The sequence below is a fragment of the Petaurus breviceps genome, unplaced genomic scaffold, assembly GCF_028583685.1.
Source record: "Petaurus breviceps papuanus isolate PSGF00001 unplaced genomic scaffold, PetGlider_PUasm1.0 126, whole genome shotgun sequence".
In the NCBI taxonomy this organism is placed as follows: Eukaryota; Metazoa; Chordata; class Mammalia; order Diprotodontia; family Petauridae; genus Petaurus; species Petaurus breviceps.
In genome coordinates this window covers 8057201-8070427 of record NW_027185655.1, presented here as the reverse complement: position 1 = coordinate 8070427, position 13227 = coordinate 8057201, and the positions used below count along the sequence as shown (strand labels likewise).

General features: G+C 39.9%; 1 protein-coding gene across 2 annotated transcripts in view; it reads left to right on the top strand.

Annotated features, from left to right (window-relative positions):
- The window catches only part of RASGEF1B (RasGEF domain family member 1B), a 46017-nt gene extending 40904 nt beyond the window's left edge, over nt 1-5113 (top strand). The window contains exon 14 of one of the 2 annotated variants that reach the window (XM_069092588.1): nt 4807-5113. In XM_069092588.1, coding sequence (XP_068948689.1) covers nt 4807-4858 — 52 coding nt within the window. In that variant the 3' untranslated portion in view covers nt 4859-5113. Of the gene's footprint in view, nt 1-968; nt 2102-4806 lie in introns of those variants that run through there. The other variant, XM_069092596.1, reaches the window with a different exon arrangement.
- Nucleotides 5114-13227: the final 8114 nt, after the last annotated feature.

The following is a 13227-nucleotide window of genomic DNA, read 5'->3' as shown; positions in this document are numbered from 1 at the left end:
CTTGGCCAAGTTTCACTATTTTTTCACTCCTAGCCCCTTTTTTTGTGCTAATAAGATAAGCACATCAGTAGGAAATGACAAACAACTTACCTATGGAATCCAGGCAGGTTAAAACAATCCCATTAGCTTATAGATTCTTCTCTAACAGACACTATGTTTTTTTTTAATTCTATTGATTATCGGGTTTTCAGAGCCAAAAGTTAGGTGACAAGAAATCGAGCAATTCATAATTCTTCAATCTATTCTCAATTGGTAGGTGCTGTCTATCTCCCTGTAATTATTTCTCCTTAGATCATAGAACAGTTCTGTCCCTGTTCAGCTTCTGACATGGAATTGCCCAGAGTAGACTCTCTTGAACACTAGCTTAATGATACCCCTCCCAATTCTCCTTCATTTAAATTCAGTTGCCTTTCAAGTCATGAAGGAAAGCAACTTCAAACGTCCAGAATAGATTCAGTTCCTCCACAGAATGAGTCCTTTTTTCTGTTCAGTGTGAATGTGTGTGTGTGTGTGTAAGAAAGAGAGAAAGAGAGAGAGAGAGAGAGAGAGAGAGACAGACAGACAGAGAGACAGAGAGAGAGAGAGAGAGAGAGACAGACAGACAGACAGACAGACAGACAGAGAGAGAGAGAGAGAGAGAGAGAGAGAGAGAGAGAGACCCAATCAGTGAATGTTGCCAGTTCATTCATTGTCATGCTCAGGACTTTAAAGCCAGCCCTTCCCTTGACTGAGGAAGAAAAGCACAGATCCATATAATTCCTGTCTGGATAGAGAAGAGTGTGTTCTAGGAGATCTCTTGCAAACATTCTCAGGAATGCTCATCAAAAATTGAAGTATGACCTAGGGCCTTTTCTTTTCTTTCCTTTCTGCATCTAAGTGTGTAAAAACAAGCTACAGAACAAGGGTCATTCAGGCTCACCACTGTGATCCCTGATATTCTCTCATGGGTGGTTTTATTTCTTTCTCAGGTCCAACTTCTTAGGCAGAGCTTAACGTGAGCCTACATCCACTTCGGTAGCTAACTCCATCGCTGCTGTGTATTATCTCCTTCAGGAATACATCACATCATCATTGTTGTTTTTGACAGCCTGTGGTAGGAAAGTGATGGGTACCCCGAACCCAGCAGATGGAAGGAGGACTTATGTGAATCAAGGAAGCAAATTCTTTTGAGAACAAAGGGAGAATGAACTTCCCACAGATGACAGATTGAGTTATCATGTGTGAGACTCAGACACTGACTGAGGGCAGCTTTGACAGAATCCTCTCAAGCTACTGGAATTGCCATGTGATTCATCTTTCTTGGACTCTGTATGGGAATGAATCACTCTGTACCTGGACAGAGAGAGAGAGAGAGAGAGAGAGAGAGAGAGAGAGAGAGAGAGAGACTGTGTCTACATACACCCTTTTGCATTATTTGGATTGAAGATTTGCTGCTAATGGAACATGCCAAGGCTCAATGCTGACTCATAGAAAGTTGTTCACTTAAGAAAGAAAGAAAGGACAAAACCTCCAGCTAGAAGACCACACTCAATAATCCAAGAAGCTTGGCTTAATCAGTATTGACAGAGAAAGACTGGTCCAATGCTGTCTACTGAGTTTGCTTCAGTCAGGTGTATGATGTGGTGTGTTTTTGTGGGTTTCCCCCATCCCATAAGGTATTGAGTTGGCTGCTGGTTAGCAAACTCATTTTTACTAATATAAATTATTTAAAATAATAATGAAGTTTAATACTGTGGAGTGGAAGATGGCCACTAGAAAACGATCATTTGAAGCTGGACTATTTGACGTGCTAGGAGGTAGTTTTATTTTCTTCTGAGATGTTTACAAATCACCACTATGTTCTACCATGATTTCTTCAACAGTCTTTTGTTAATCATAATTTTCCATGATGGTTATTTCTTTTTCCTGTATAACTTCAAACAATTTCACTTCTTTGAAAGATCCTCCTGGAGTACCCAATACATTGAAAATATGTATTACCTCATTTCCCTTGGTTACTTTAATGGTAATTTCACATAATGAATGTGTGACATGTGCAGCATCAACCTTATTATGCATGTGTGATAAATCAACATGATGAACATGTGATCAATCAGTGAGTTACATACATGATCAGCATGTGATGTGCATATGTGTGTGAGTTAGACCCAGTGCCCCACTCTTACTTAAGCTCAGTTTGAAGACAAAATTATTGTCATTGAACAGTTAGCAAAAAGAAGGTTGATTGCCCTGTGCACCAAGTATACAGAAGTCCTTACCTATACCTTTGGTAGATGCATCCTCTTCCTACAAAAAACTCATCTGGTCAGGATCAAGAGAAACATGGGTCAATCAGACCCCCAGGGGCTGCTTCATTTTCCCTTGGGAAAAGCTAATCCTAGTCCTCAAAGGGAGACCTAGGTCTGCCCCATATTGTGGGAAAACACTGGTAGACATTAGCCCTGCTCCATACCACCCTCTGGTGGCAAGGTTCCCAAGATCCTCAGTGGAATCTTCCACTTCTTTCCCAACTCGAGAAATTTCCATTGTACTAAAAGCTGTCCCAACCTCTGCTCCACACAGACCCCACCGCCCAGTGGAGGAAATTGTAGTCTGGGATATAGTAATAAAGAAAGCTGGGGCTGTCTTCTCTGGGGTCACAGCACCCAAATCTTCCTCATTGCTACTGTCATTCTCCTGTATTGTCTCTGCTTTAGGCAGGATGCTGTGAGACCCCTGGGTCAGAGACCTTCTTTCCATCCCTGGGACTGTGCTTCTGACTACACACTATTGGTCCTCAGTGCATGGTCTTTAAAAGATTTAAAAACTAAAAGTTGTCTCTAGTTGATCAGTGCAGTGGACCAGTTACCTTTCTCTCTAATTTCACTGGCAGTCCAACAAGACTGCAGACCTGCAGAACGGTCAACAATAACCAGGGGATGCTGGACCTAACACCCAATACCCTCCCTCTCATCCTCCTCTAGCACCCACTGAACCAACTTTTCTACATCAGTGGGAGTCAGGATTCCCCATACATGACCAAAATGGCTCAAGCATTTGGCACCACCAGGAGGCACCTGTATGTCCAGTAACCCCACTATCCAGATTTGGTATAAGCCAGGAGACCATCTCATTCCAATTTGCTGACTATTCCAAATGTTAGAAGCTAGCCTGATAACACCACTCTCTTGGTATAAATTCAATTTTTGCACAAAATGGGGCCCTTATAAGTAACTCATTGACCAGTTAACAACAAGTGGGTTGATTTTGCCCTAACACACCAAGGATATGCTACAAGGATACAATGGCCCTTAGTTGCAGCTTTGGTGGCCATGACCTCCCTCAACTCCTTATGGAAACATGTCTGGTCAGCAGGTCATCAAGGGATAGTGAATACTTCACACAGTCTCGGGCACCCACCAAATTAAAGATGTCTAGAAGCCACATGACTGGGACTTTTATGTTTTTAGGTGGCCAAGAAATTGCAACAGGGAAGCCAAAGCTTTATCTCCTTTTAATGAAAATTAATCCTTGTACAAGGAGGAAAAGAAGGACCTCTAACCCTATTGTGGGAAAATTCTTGGAGATATCCACCAGTCCAGTCCAATTCCTAAATTCAAGTCTTGTCTTTTCTAGGAAGGAATCTTTTTCCACTTCTGTCCATCCCAAAAGACAGAGGCCAGGGAAGCTGCAGAGTCCACACCCTCTAAGTTTTCTTGGGGCCCACCAAAGGTGGCACTCCAGAGGTGGGGAACTTCCTCTAGGGTCCAAGTCCAAAGACTCAGGGTGGCTGGGGTACCTAGAAATATCCTCTCTTAACCCCACTATATGGACTGGGTTCTATACTAAGGTCAAGGCTACATCTAAATTGGTGATGGCATCAACACAGGTAGGTGGACAAGGCGACAAGGCTTCAAGTGACTTCCAGTGTCACTGGGGCTTTGAGAGCTGCCCAACATTGCTGTGCAAGTGTCTGGGGTGGAGTGGGGAGGGAAGCTGGTGCCAGGGGTCCATGTCCATGGGTGGGGACTTAGTAGAATGAGTAGATTCCCAGAAACTGTGAGCAGATCCCTGGATAGAAGCCAGTAGGTGGGTGAGGCTCCAGGAGTCTGAGTTCAGATATTGGTTCAATAAGTCCCAGTGGCTTCACTGGGGGCAAGGTCTAGTGTGTTCCAGGAAGGTAAATGGTGTCGCAAGTGGCTACTGTGCTGTGTCAGGTCCCACCATTAGTGGGCAGTCAGCAGTTTAGGAGGGACTCTGGGATTAATTTAGCTAATAGAATATGTTGAAATACCTATTGCACATCTATTTCAAAATGTCCAAAAGCAAATTGGTGGAGCTCAGGAGTCTCTGACTAGCTATAAAGACCAAGGAAGGAAACAATTTTAAAATATTTTTATTTTCAATTCCAAATTCTCTCCTTCCCCCCATTGAGAAAGCAAGAAATACAATAACCATTATACATATAAATTCATGCAAAACATTTTTCCATATTAGTCATGTTGCAAAAGGAAAAAAAAACACAAGAAAAATAAAGTGGAAAAAATGCTTCAGTCTGCACTGTGTTAATCAGTTCTCTCCCTGGATGTGGATAGCATTTCATCACGAGTCCTTTGGAACTGTCATGCATCGTTGGATCGATCAATGCAGCTAAACCTTGCACAGTTGATTATATTACAATATTGCTCTTACTATGTTTTGGGGGTGATTGTTCATCCTTTTTTGAAGAAAACCAGTGAATGAATGGATGATGTCTTGACTCGTGAGTGAATTAGATTTAAGTGAGGCAGAGTTGCACAAAGTCCTCAGCCTCACTCTCTCTTCCAGTGTCATCAAAGTCCAGTGGAAGACAAAAGTCAAGATGACCAACAGTGGATGACCTTGGAATTTTGGATGCCTGACCAAGCTCTAAGCATTCCACAGTGCCTGCCTCAGATGCTTTCATGGCTCTTGGAACAAATTATTCTCATCCGCCCATCCCACCTGGGAGGAAATCTTTATATGCTTTGCCTTTTTATGATTTTCTTGAGCCTTATGTTTGAATGTCAAATTTTCAATCAACTCTAGTCTTTTCATAAGGAATGTTTGGAAGTACTCTATTTCATTAAATATCCATTTTTCTGCTTTGATTATACTCGGTTTTTCTGGGTAGATTATTCTTCATTGTAATCCTAGCTCCTTTGCCTTCTGGAATATCATATTCCAAGCCTTCTCTCCTCTAATTTGGAAGTTAATCAATCCTGTGTGATCCTGACTGTGGTTCCACAATATTTAAATGGTTTCTTTCTGGCTGCTTGCAATATTTTCCTCTTGACCTGAGAGCTCTGGAATTTGATTATAATATTCCTGTGAGTTTTTAATTAGGAATCCCTCCCAGTAGGTTATCAGTGGATTCTTTCAATTTCTATTTGCCCTCTAGTTCTAAAACATCTAGGTAGTTTTCCTTTATAATTTCTCAAATTATGATGTCTATGCTCTTTTTTTTTAATTGTGGCTTTGAAGTAGACCAATTAATTCTCCAATTATCTTTCCTCAATCAATTTCCTCGGTCAGTTGTTTTTCCAGTGAGATATTTTACATTTTCTTCTTTTTTTTTTTACTTTGTGTTATGTTTCTTGCTTCATGGAGTCATTAGCTTCCACTGGCCCAATCCTGACTTTTAAGGAATTATTTTCTAAAGTTTTGTACCTCTTTTACCATTTGCCAAATTCTGATTTTTTTAAAGAGTTATTTTCTTCAGTATATCTTGTGCCTCTTTTACCAAACTGTAAATTTTTCTTTTCACAACTTTCTTGCATTGCTCTTTTCCCAATTCTTTTCCCAATTTTTCCTCTGCCATGCTTATTTTATTTGTTAAATTTTTTTTCTCTGTGTTAATCTCTTTCTTTAACTTTTCTGGGAATTCTTGTTGGCCTTGTATCCAATATGCATTTTTCTTTGAGACTTTGCTTGTAGATGTTTTCAAATATTTTTCTTCTTTTGATTTTGAGTCTTTTTTTGTCTTTATTGATTTGTTTGTTTACTTTTAGTTTACAAGGTTCAGTTCCACAATTCCTTGAGCTTCAAATTTTCTCCTCCTCCTTCCCTTCCTCCTGCCCATGGTGGAATATAATCAAGTATAGGATCTGCAAATACTTCCACATTACACATTAGTCAGGTTATAAAGAAGGAATGTGTCAGATGGAATGAACAATGGGAAAGAGAAAACAAAACCAAACAATAAAAAGAATGAAAGCAGGTAGTTTGCTTCAATACACATTCGAACTCTGTTTTTTCTAGTTCTTTCTCTGAATGTAGACATCTCTCTCCATCATGAGTCTTTTGGAGTTGGCTTATAATCCTGCATTGCTGAGAAGAGTCCAGTCTATCAAAGTTGGTCATCACACATGTGTTGTGTCTGTAATTGTGTACAAATTTCTCCTGGTTCTGCTCTTATCTGAGTTTGAGTCTTAAGCTTCCCTGTCACCATAATAGTTCTTTATGGTCAGGTTCTTTTTTGTCTCTGCTTGTTTTCTCAGCCTGTTTCTTGACTTTGGACTTTATATTAGACTTTGACTCTGCCTACCTCTGAGACTGGGGTATTGTGACTGTCCTAAGATCCAGGCTTTGGGGTCCTGCTATTTTCATGGCTGGAGGCTGTGAGTTGTCAGTACTTCTAAGGTGCTGTGATCTGGGGAGGGGCCTGGTCACTATCCTCCTAGTCTGTGCTCTGTTCATTACCCAGGTAGGGCTACTGTTCCCTTGGACCACAACTCCTCTCCACTGTGGAATTCTTACCCATACCAGTGAAGGGTCCCTGTTCCCTTGCAACCACAAGCATTCTTCTCTGTCCTAGAACTGTGGCTTGGAACTGGGTAAAAGGCAATGGAGTCCTGCACCCAGTTCTTGTATAGGTGTCTTTATATAATCTCTATAGTCTCTTTATGACCAGATGTTCACTCTCCTTTCCATCTCTGTGTACTGAGCACTTTCCAGTGTTTGCTGCTACTGCCACCATGGCCACCTCCAAGACCCACAGATGGTGTCACTTCTGCCATGCTATGCTCCCAACCATTTCCCACCACAATATCCACAGACCTCTCTCTCCTCCTAAGCTGTCCTGGGATATTAAAATGACTTACTGTGACTTTACATTGGTTACCCTACTTAGAATTTGATTTGACATACTTTTTAAAGGTTTTAAGGGGAATTTGGGGAGAGCTCAGCAAAAATGCTCACTTTACTACACCATCTTGGCTATGCTCTGCCCTCGCTCCCCCACAACAGCTGTGCTTCTCAAAAAGAACCTTTCCAGCCAAGATGTTGCCAAGTTTCCACAGTGCACGAAGTATGAACCAGTACCACCCAATATAGTCAAAGTCATAGCGAACACTTCTCTGACAGAAATATTTCATCCACAGAAATGGAGACTTGTCACAAATAAATGATACAGGAGAGCTTTGGTGGAGAACCAGCCCAGTATTCATTTTATTAATCCTGTTTAGCCTAAGACTTTTGTCATCGTTAATGACAAAAAACAGCTACAGGAAGGCAAAGGCTTGGAGGAACCCCACCAAGAGAAGGGCCATTGTTATTGCCTTATCTGTCCCCCCGGGAGATGGTAGGAGCTGAAAAACGATCACAGAGTAAGCTTTTTGAATTGGCACAAAGAACAAATGAAGGCACTTGAAAAAGTAGGATCTTTTGGTCCAAGTAGTCACTGTAGTCATTCACTTGACATTTTTTAAATCACAAAAATAGAAGCTATATACCAGTTTTTTAATCTTTTTTGTTTTGTATCATGGACCCTTCCACAATCTGGTAAAGCCTATGGATCCTTTCCCAGAAACATATTTTTAAATTCATAAAATGGAATACACAGAGTTACCACCAAAAAAACCCCAATGATATTTAATGATTAGATGATAAATTTTAAAATTTATATGTGACAAAAATGATTTTAAAATCATTTTTATTCCCAATATGAAAAAATAAAAACAAGTGATAAATGATTAAAAAATAGAGATGCAATTTTTTTTTTTCAAATCCAAGTTCATATAGAACTCCTTAAATCTATCTGCATACCTCAGATGAAGAATCGCTGCTACATAAGATCTCAATGTATCACTTTTCTGGGCAACCAAGAGACTCAGTCTGGAAAAACACACACACACTCAAATAATGAAAGTGAGTAAGATTTTGGGGCAACTGTTGGGACAATGGTACTAACCCCAGTTGGGTGGTTGGCCTTATTAGGTCATGTAAGATAGAGGAAGCAGCCTTGGCTACCTAAGCCCTAGAGAAAAAAGTGATGGGAAAACAGATCATTGTTGTGTGGGCACATAACACCTACTCTTTGCAGAAATAAAGGAAAGGACAAAAAGATGGGGGGAAGTTTTCCAGGTTTTTTACTATTTTAGTGGCATGGAGAAATATGTTCTATGTTATTCTAACACAAATTAAACGGAAAACACTTTTAAAAATACACTCTTCATCGCAACCACATGCACAAATTCACTTTAACAAACATTTATTAAATATTTACTATGTATGCTATGGAGGAGTGGCTAGAGTGCTAGGTCTGGAGTCAGGAAGACCCATCTTCCTGAATTCAAATCTGGCCTTAGACACTTACTATCTGTGTGACCCTGGCCAAGTCACTTAGACCTGTTTACATCAGTTTCCTGACCTGTAAAATGAGGTGGAGAGGTTAATGGCAAACCACTCAAGTTTCTCTGTCAATAGAACCCCAAATGGAGCCAGTCATGACCGAAACAACTAAACTACAACAACATTATCTATTGAAAAATGTAGTTCAAAATCATCTGCCAATACATTTACTAGTCACCCAGAGGTCATGATTAATCCAATAAAAGGCATTTGATGAAATACTATAATAAGAAAAGTAGAAAAAACTTCACTCAGAAACTCTACCACAAGCACACCATAAGTGTAAATGGGCATAATGTATCTGTGTATGTTTGTGTGTCTAACGTTGTACTTCCATTTCTCACCATTTTATTACACACTCCTCCCCATTTGTCATTCATTTGAACCCCACCCTCAATTTTCCTTCATTTTCTCAATCCTGTCATAAGACTAAATTGGTCAGCCTTCCTCAGTTTCCTCAGATGAAGAACATGGCTATGAGATGGCTTCTGCACATGTCCAACCCTGTCCTTTCTTTGAAAAGAGTAAGAAAAATAATTTTTTTAAAGTAAGAAAGTATGATGGCTATTCCAGAAATGCTGTGTCCTGAGTCATTTCTTTAAGCATCGTAAAGAAAGACCCAGCAATAGCCTCCTCCAAGTCAGACTCAAACAGTTCATTCAAGAGACTATGGGGAAGTTACAGTCTTTGCCTATGAGATAGCCCCACTGGTTGTTTTTAGCTGTCCCCAATTAATTATTCCTACTTGCATTAAACTTTAGGGCAACTGTTACTTCTTGGGCTGTTTGGGAAGGGCAAAACTTTTGTGGACTATAGTCTTCTAAAAGAGAAAGAGCTACATAGGAACCTTTAAACACAATGTCTGGTATATAGTAAGCGCTTAATAAATGCTTGTTGACTTTTTTACTGACAACAAAAAGCTGTCGGGCTTTGTTTGCCCAGATTGAGACCTGCAATATCTCAGGGTTCTAGGGGTATCTCTGGGTTTCCTGTCACTAAAACCATCAGTTTGAGACCCCAACCATTGTGTTTCCCCCTCTGTTAGGTGCCAATAACTGAATAGTTAAAATAGTCCATTTAATTACCTAACATCAATTAGTATGTACAAAGGGATTGTTACTTCAAAGATACACAATTTCAGAATCCAAACATTTCCTCCCTCCCCCCAACTCAACAACCTCAGAAGCATACTCACCCCTATACATACATTTTTGTCTCTGGGGAGAATGGGTTTGGTAGCATCTGTCTCACCAGGTTTAAATCCAAAAGCAGCATTGCTGCTAAATGAATCCTTATCTCAGCTACCACTGGGCTGGTTTCCAAATGTCACTCATGAGAAAACTTCTTGTTGTTTGGGACATCGATGTAAGGCTAGTTGTAAAAACAAAACCCAACCACAAAACCAGATTCCTGTAATCTTAAATTCCTGAGAAAGCTTGCACTCCTGATCTTTGGAAACTCACAAAGTTGGATCTTCTAGATTAAATCTCTGTCACCTAAAACAAACAGCAGGACAAGGACTGAGGTCCTTGGGGCCACATGGGGCCTCAGAGGAGAGATTAGAACCTCTTCCAGTATTATCTCTTGTTGGAACCTCTTTGAGAAGCAGTCAGACCAAGAACAGACATCCACCAAGGGAACAGCTGGACGGAGACTGGCTGAGGCTGGCTAAGGCTTTTGAAGGTGCCTTCAGCTCAGCAACTGCAGCCAATCAGTCACCTTGCAACCAGCTACAGACCATCTGAATGCTCCAGCATCTCCCCAATGCTCTACCATTCGATCTCATCATGGCTCTTCCCCAAAGCAGGAAAGTTTCCATTCTCTTTGTCAAGGAGAGCTGCCATCAGAGACCCTGCTCTCATGTACAAGACATAGCCAATAACCTCAGTTGCAATATGTCAAGTGTATTTTGATTCCCTGAACATAAAAATATAATTATTTTTTTCTTTTTTATTAATTTCTTCTTAGTTTTCAACATTCACTTACTAAGCTTTAAATTTTCTCTGCTTCTCTCCCCAAGTCAGCATGCAAACTGATATAGGCTCTACATATGCATTCTTATTAAATATATTTTCACATTAGCCATGTTGTATAGAAGAATTAGAACAAATGGGAGGAACCATGAGAAACAAAACAAAAGAAAACAAAGAGAGCAAATAGTATATTTCAATATGCATTCAGACTCCATAGTTCTTTCTCTGGATGCAGATGGCATTTTCCATCACAAGTCTCTTAGAGTTATGTTAGGTCCTTGCACTGCTGAGAAGAGCTAAGTCATTCACAGTTCTTTTTCATACAATATTGTTGTTACTATATACAATGTTCACTTCACTTTGCATCAGTTCATGTAAATCTTTCCAGGTTTTTTGAAATCATCTTCTTGTCATTTCTTAGAGCACAATAATATTCCATCACAATCATATGCTACAACTAGTTTAGCCAATTCCCCAATTGACAGGCATCCCTTTGATTTCCAATTCTTACTACAAAAAGAGTTGTGATAAACACTTTTGTACAAATAGGTCCTTCCCCCCTGCCCTTTTTTTATATCTTTGGTAATCCCTTCTCTTTTATTTATTTTACTGATCTATACAGTAGGGAGATTGATCTTGATAAATTCTAAGATTCCTTTCAGATCAAATATTTAATGATGGACTCCTTGACTCTTTGGGCAAGCCATTTGATTTTTCTGAGACTTGATTTCTGAACCCTTAAACTAGAAATAATAATGCTCACCCTACATATCTCACAGGCTAGTTTAAAAATCAAATGAGCTGAAAACCCATAAGCATATGATTACTTACTAGAGATATTTTTAAACCTAATAATATTTAGATGATTTTGTTTTCTCAGCAATTATTGGTCAGGGGGTCTATCAGTCAATCAAAGCATTTTATGAAGCTCCTACTATGTATCTGGCACTATTCTAAATGCTGGTAATACAAAAACATAACAGTTTCTGTCCTCAAGGAGGTTATACATTGGAGTAGACAATATACATGTATGTAAGTATAGGCAAAATATATAGGAAATAAACACAAGGGGAGGAAAGTAATAATAAATATAAGGATGGGGGGACAAATGGGCATTAACATCTGGTGAAAATACAGTTTAATCCATTATAAGTGTTTTTTTCATTATTCTTCCTTTCTGCCTTTTTTTCCAGATACCATTGTACTTATGGCTTTTTCAATCAGTTAATAAACAACAAGCATTTATTAAGAGCGCAGAGAGTTCCGGGGTCTATGTGAGGCTGGGGATAGAGACAAAAAATGAATCAGTTATTATCAGCCATAAGAAAGTTTCAATCATGTAGGGAAACATAAGCACAAATAAACAAATAGAAATGATATACAAATGAGATACCATGTAATTTCCAGGGCCACTAGTCACTGGGGAGAAAAGAAAAAGCCTCATGTAAGAGCTGGCATCAAATCTGAGCTTTGAAGGGAGACAGGGATTCGAAGAGGTCTCCACCTCGTAGGTGAGGCATGAGAAGCAGCCTGTGAAAGGCATAAAGATAGAATCTCTAATGTTAGTTATAAAGATTTGTAAGTAGGACAGCCCAAGTGGAACAAAAGGGGCACAAAGAGAAGTATTGTGTAATAAGCTGAGAAAGGGAAGCCAGAGCCAGCTTGGGAAGCCCTTTGAATGCCAGGAGAGTATGTATTTTTATCCTCAAGGCCATAGGGAGACATTGAAGCTTTTTTTGAACAGGGGGCATGATGTGATCAGTCTTGTGCTTTAGAACGTAACTGGGGTAGCAGTATGTATAAGAATTGAAAAGGGGAGAGACTTGAGGCATGCCCACCAATTAAGAAGTTATTGCATTAGAACAGGCAAGAGGGTTGACACCCTGAACTGGTATGGTAATGAGCGGACAGAAGGGAAAGTATACCCAAGCTGCTGTGAAGACAAAAACAAGGTTTGTCAGCTGGTTCGATATATGGGATGAGAGTGTGGAGTTGAAGATGACCCTGGGATTGAGAACCTGACTGACTACAAGAATACTGCTTTCCTCAAAAAAAAGGGGGGGGGACATTTAGAAAAGGAGTAGGCTGGTGGGAAGAGGGAAGGTAGTGGGGAAATGGAAGGAGAAAATAATGAGTTCTTCTACTCATGTCATTCAAGGGACAATATTTCCCATGAGGCTGTTAGGTTTCAAATCATGGAACACTATCATTTCAAAAGAATCAAAATTGTAGATGTTACAAAGGGCAATGGAAAGACACATTTGGGGCATGAGTGGACTGCATCATCATACCATTGGTGAATATTGTATGAGAAGTGATGAAAAAGAATTATGATTGGGGAAAAATGGTGGACCAATGATGGAACAAAAGGAAGGATGATTTGCACCTTGTCCTACTTGACCAACAGATAGTGCTACAGGCAACTTCTTATTTAAAAGGAAGGCACCAAATTCTTGATATATCTGCTCTCCAACCTGCTCCCTGGATGCACCAACCTCTCTGGTTTTCAGAGATTGAGCAACATTCTATCCCTCAGCTTTGCTTCCCTCTTTCTCTGAAAGGCAGCATGACCTCACTATATTGGGAACTATTAAGAAGTATCTGTGGATTTGCCAAATCAGATTCA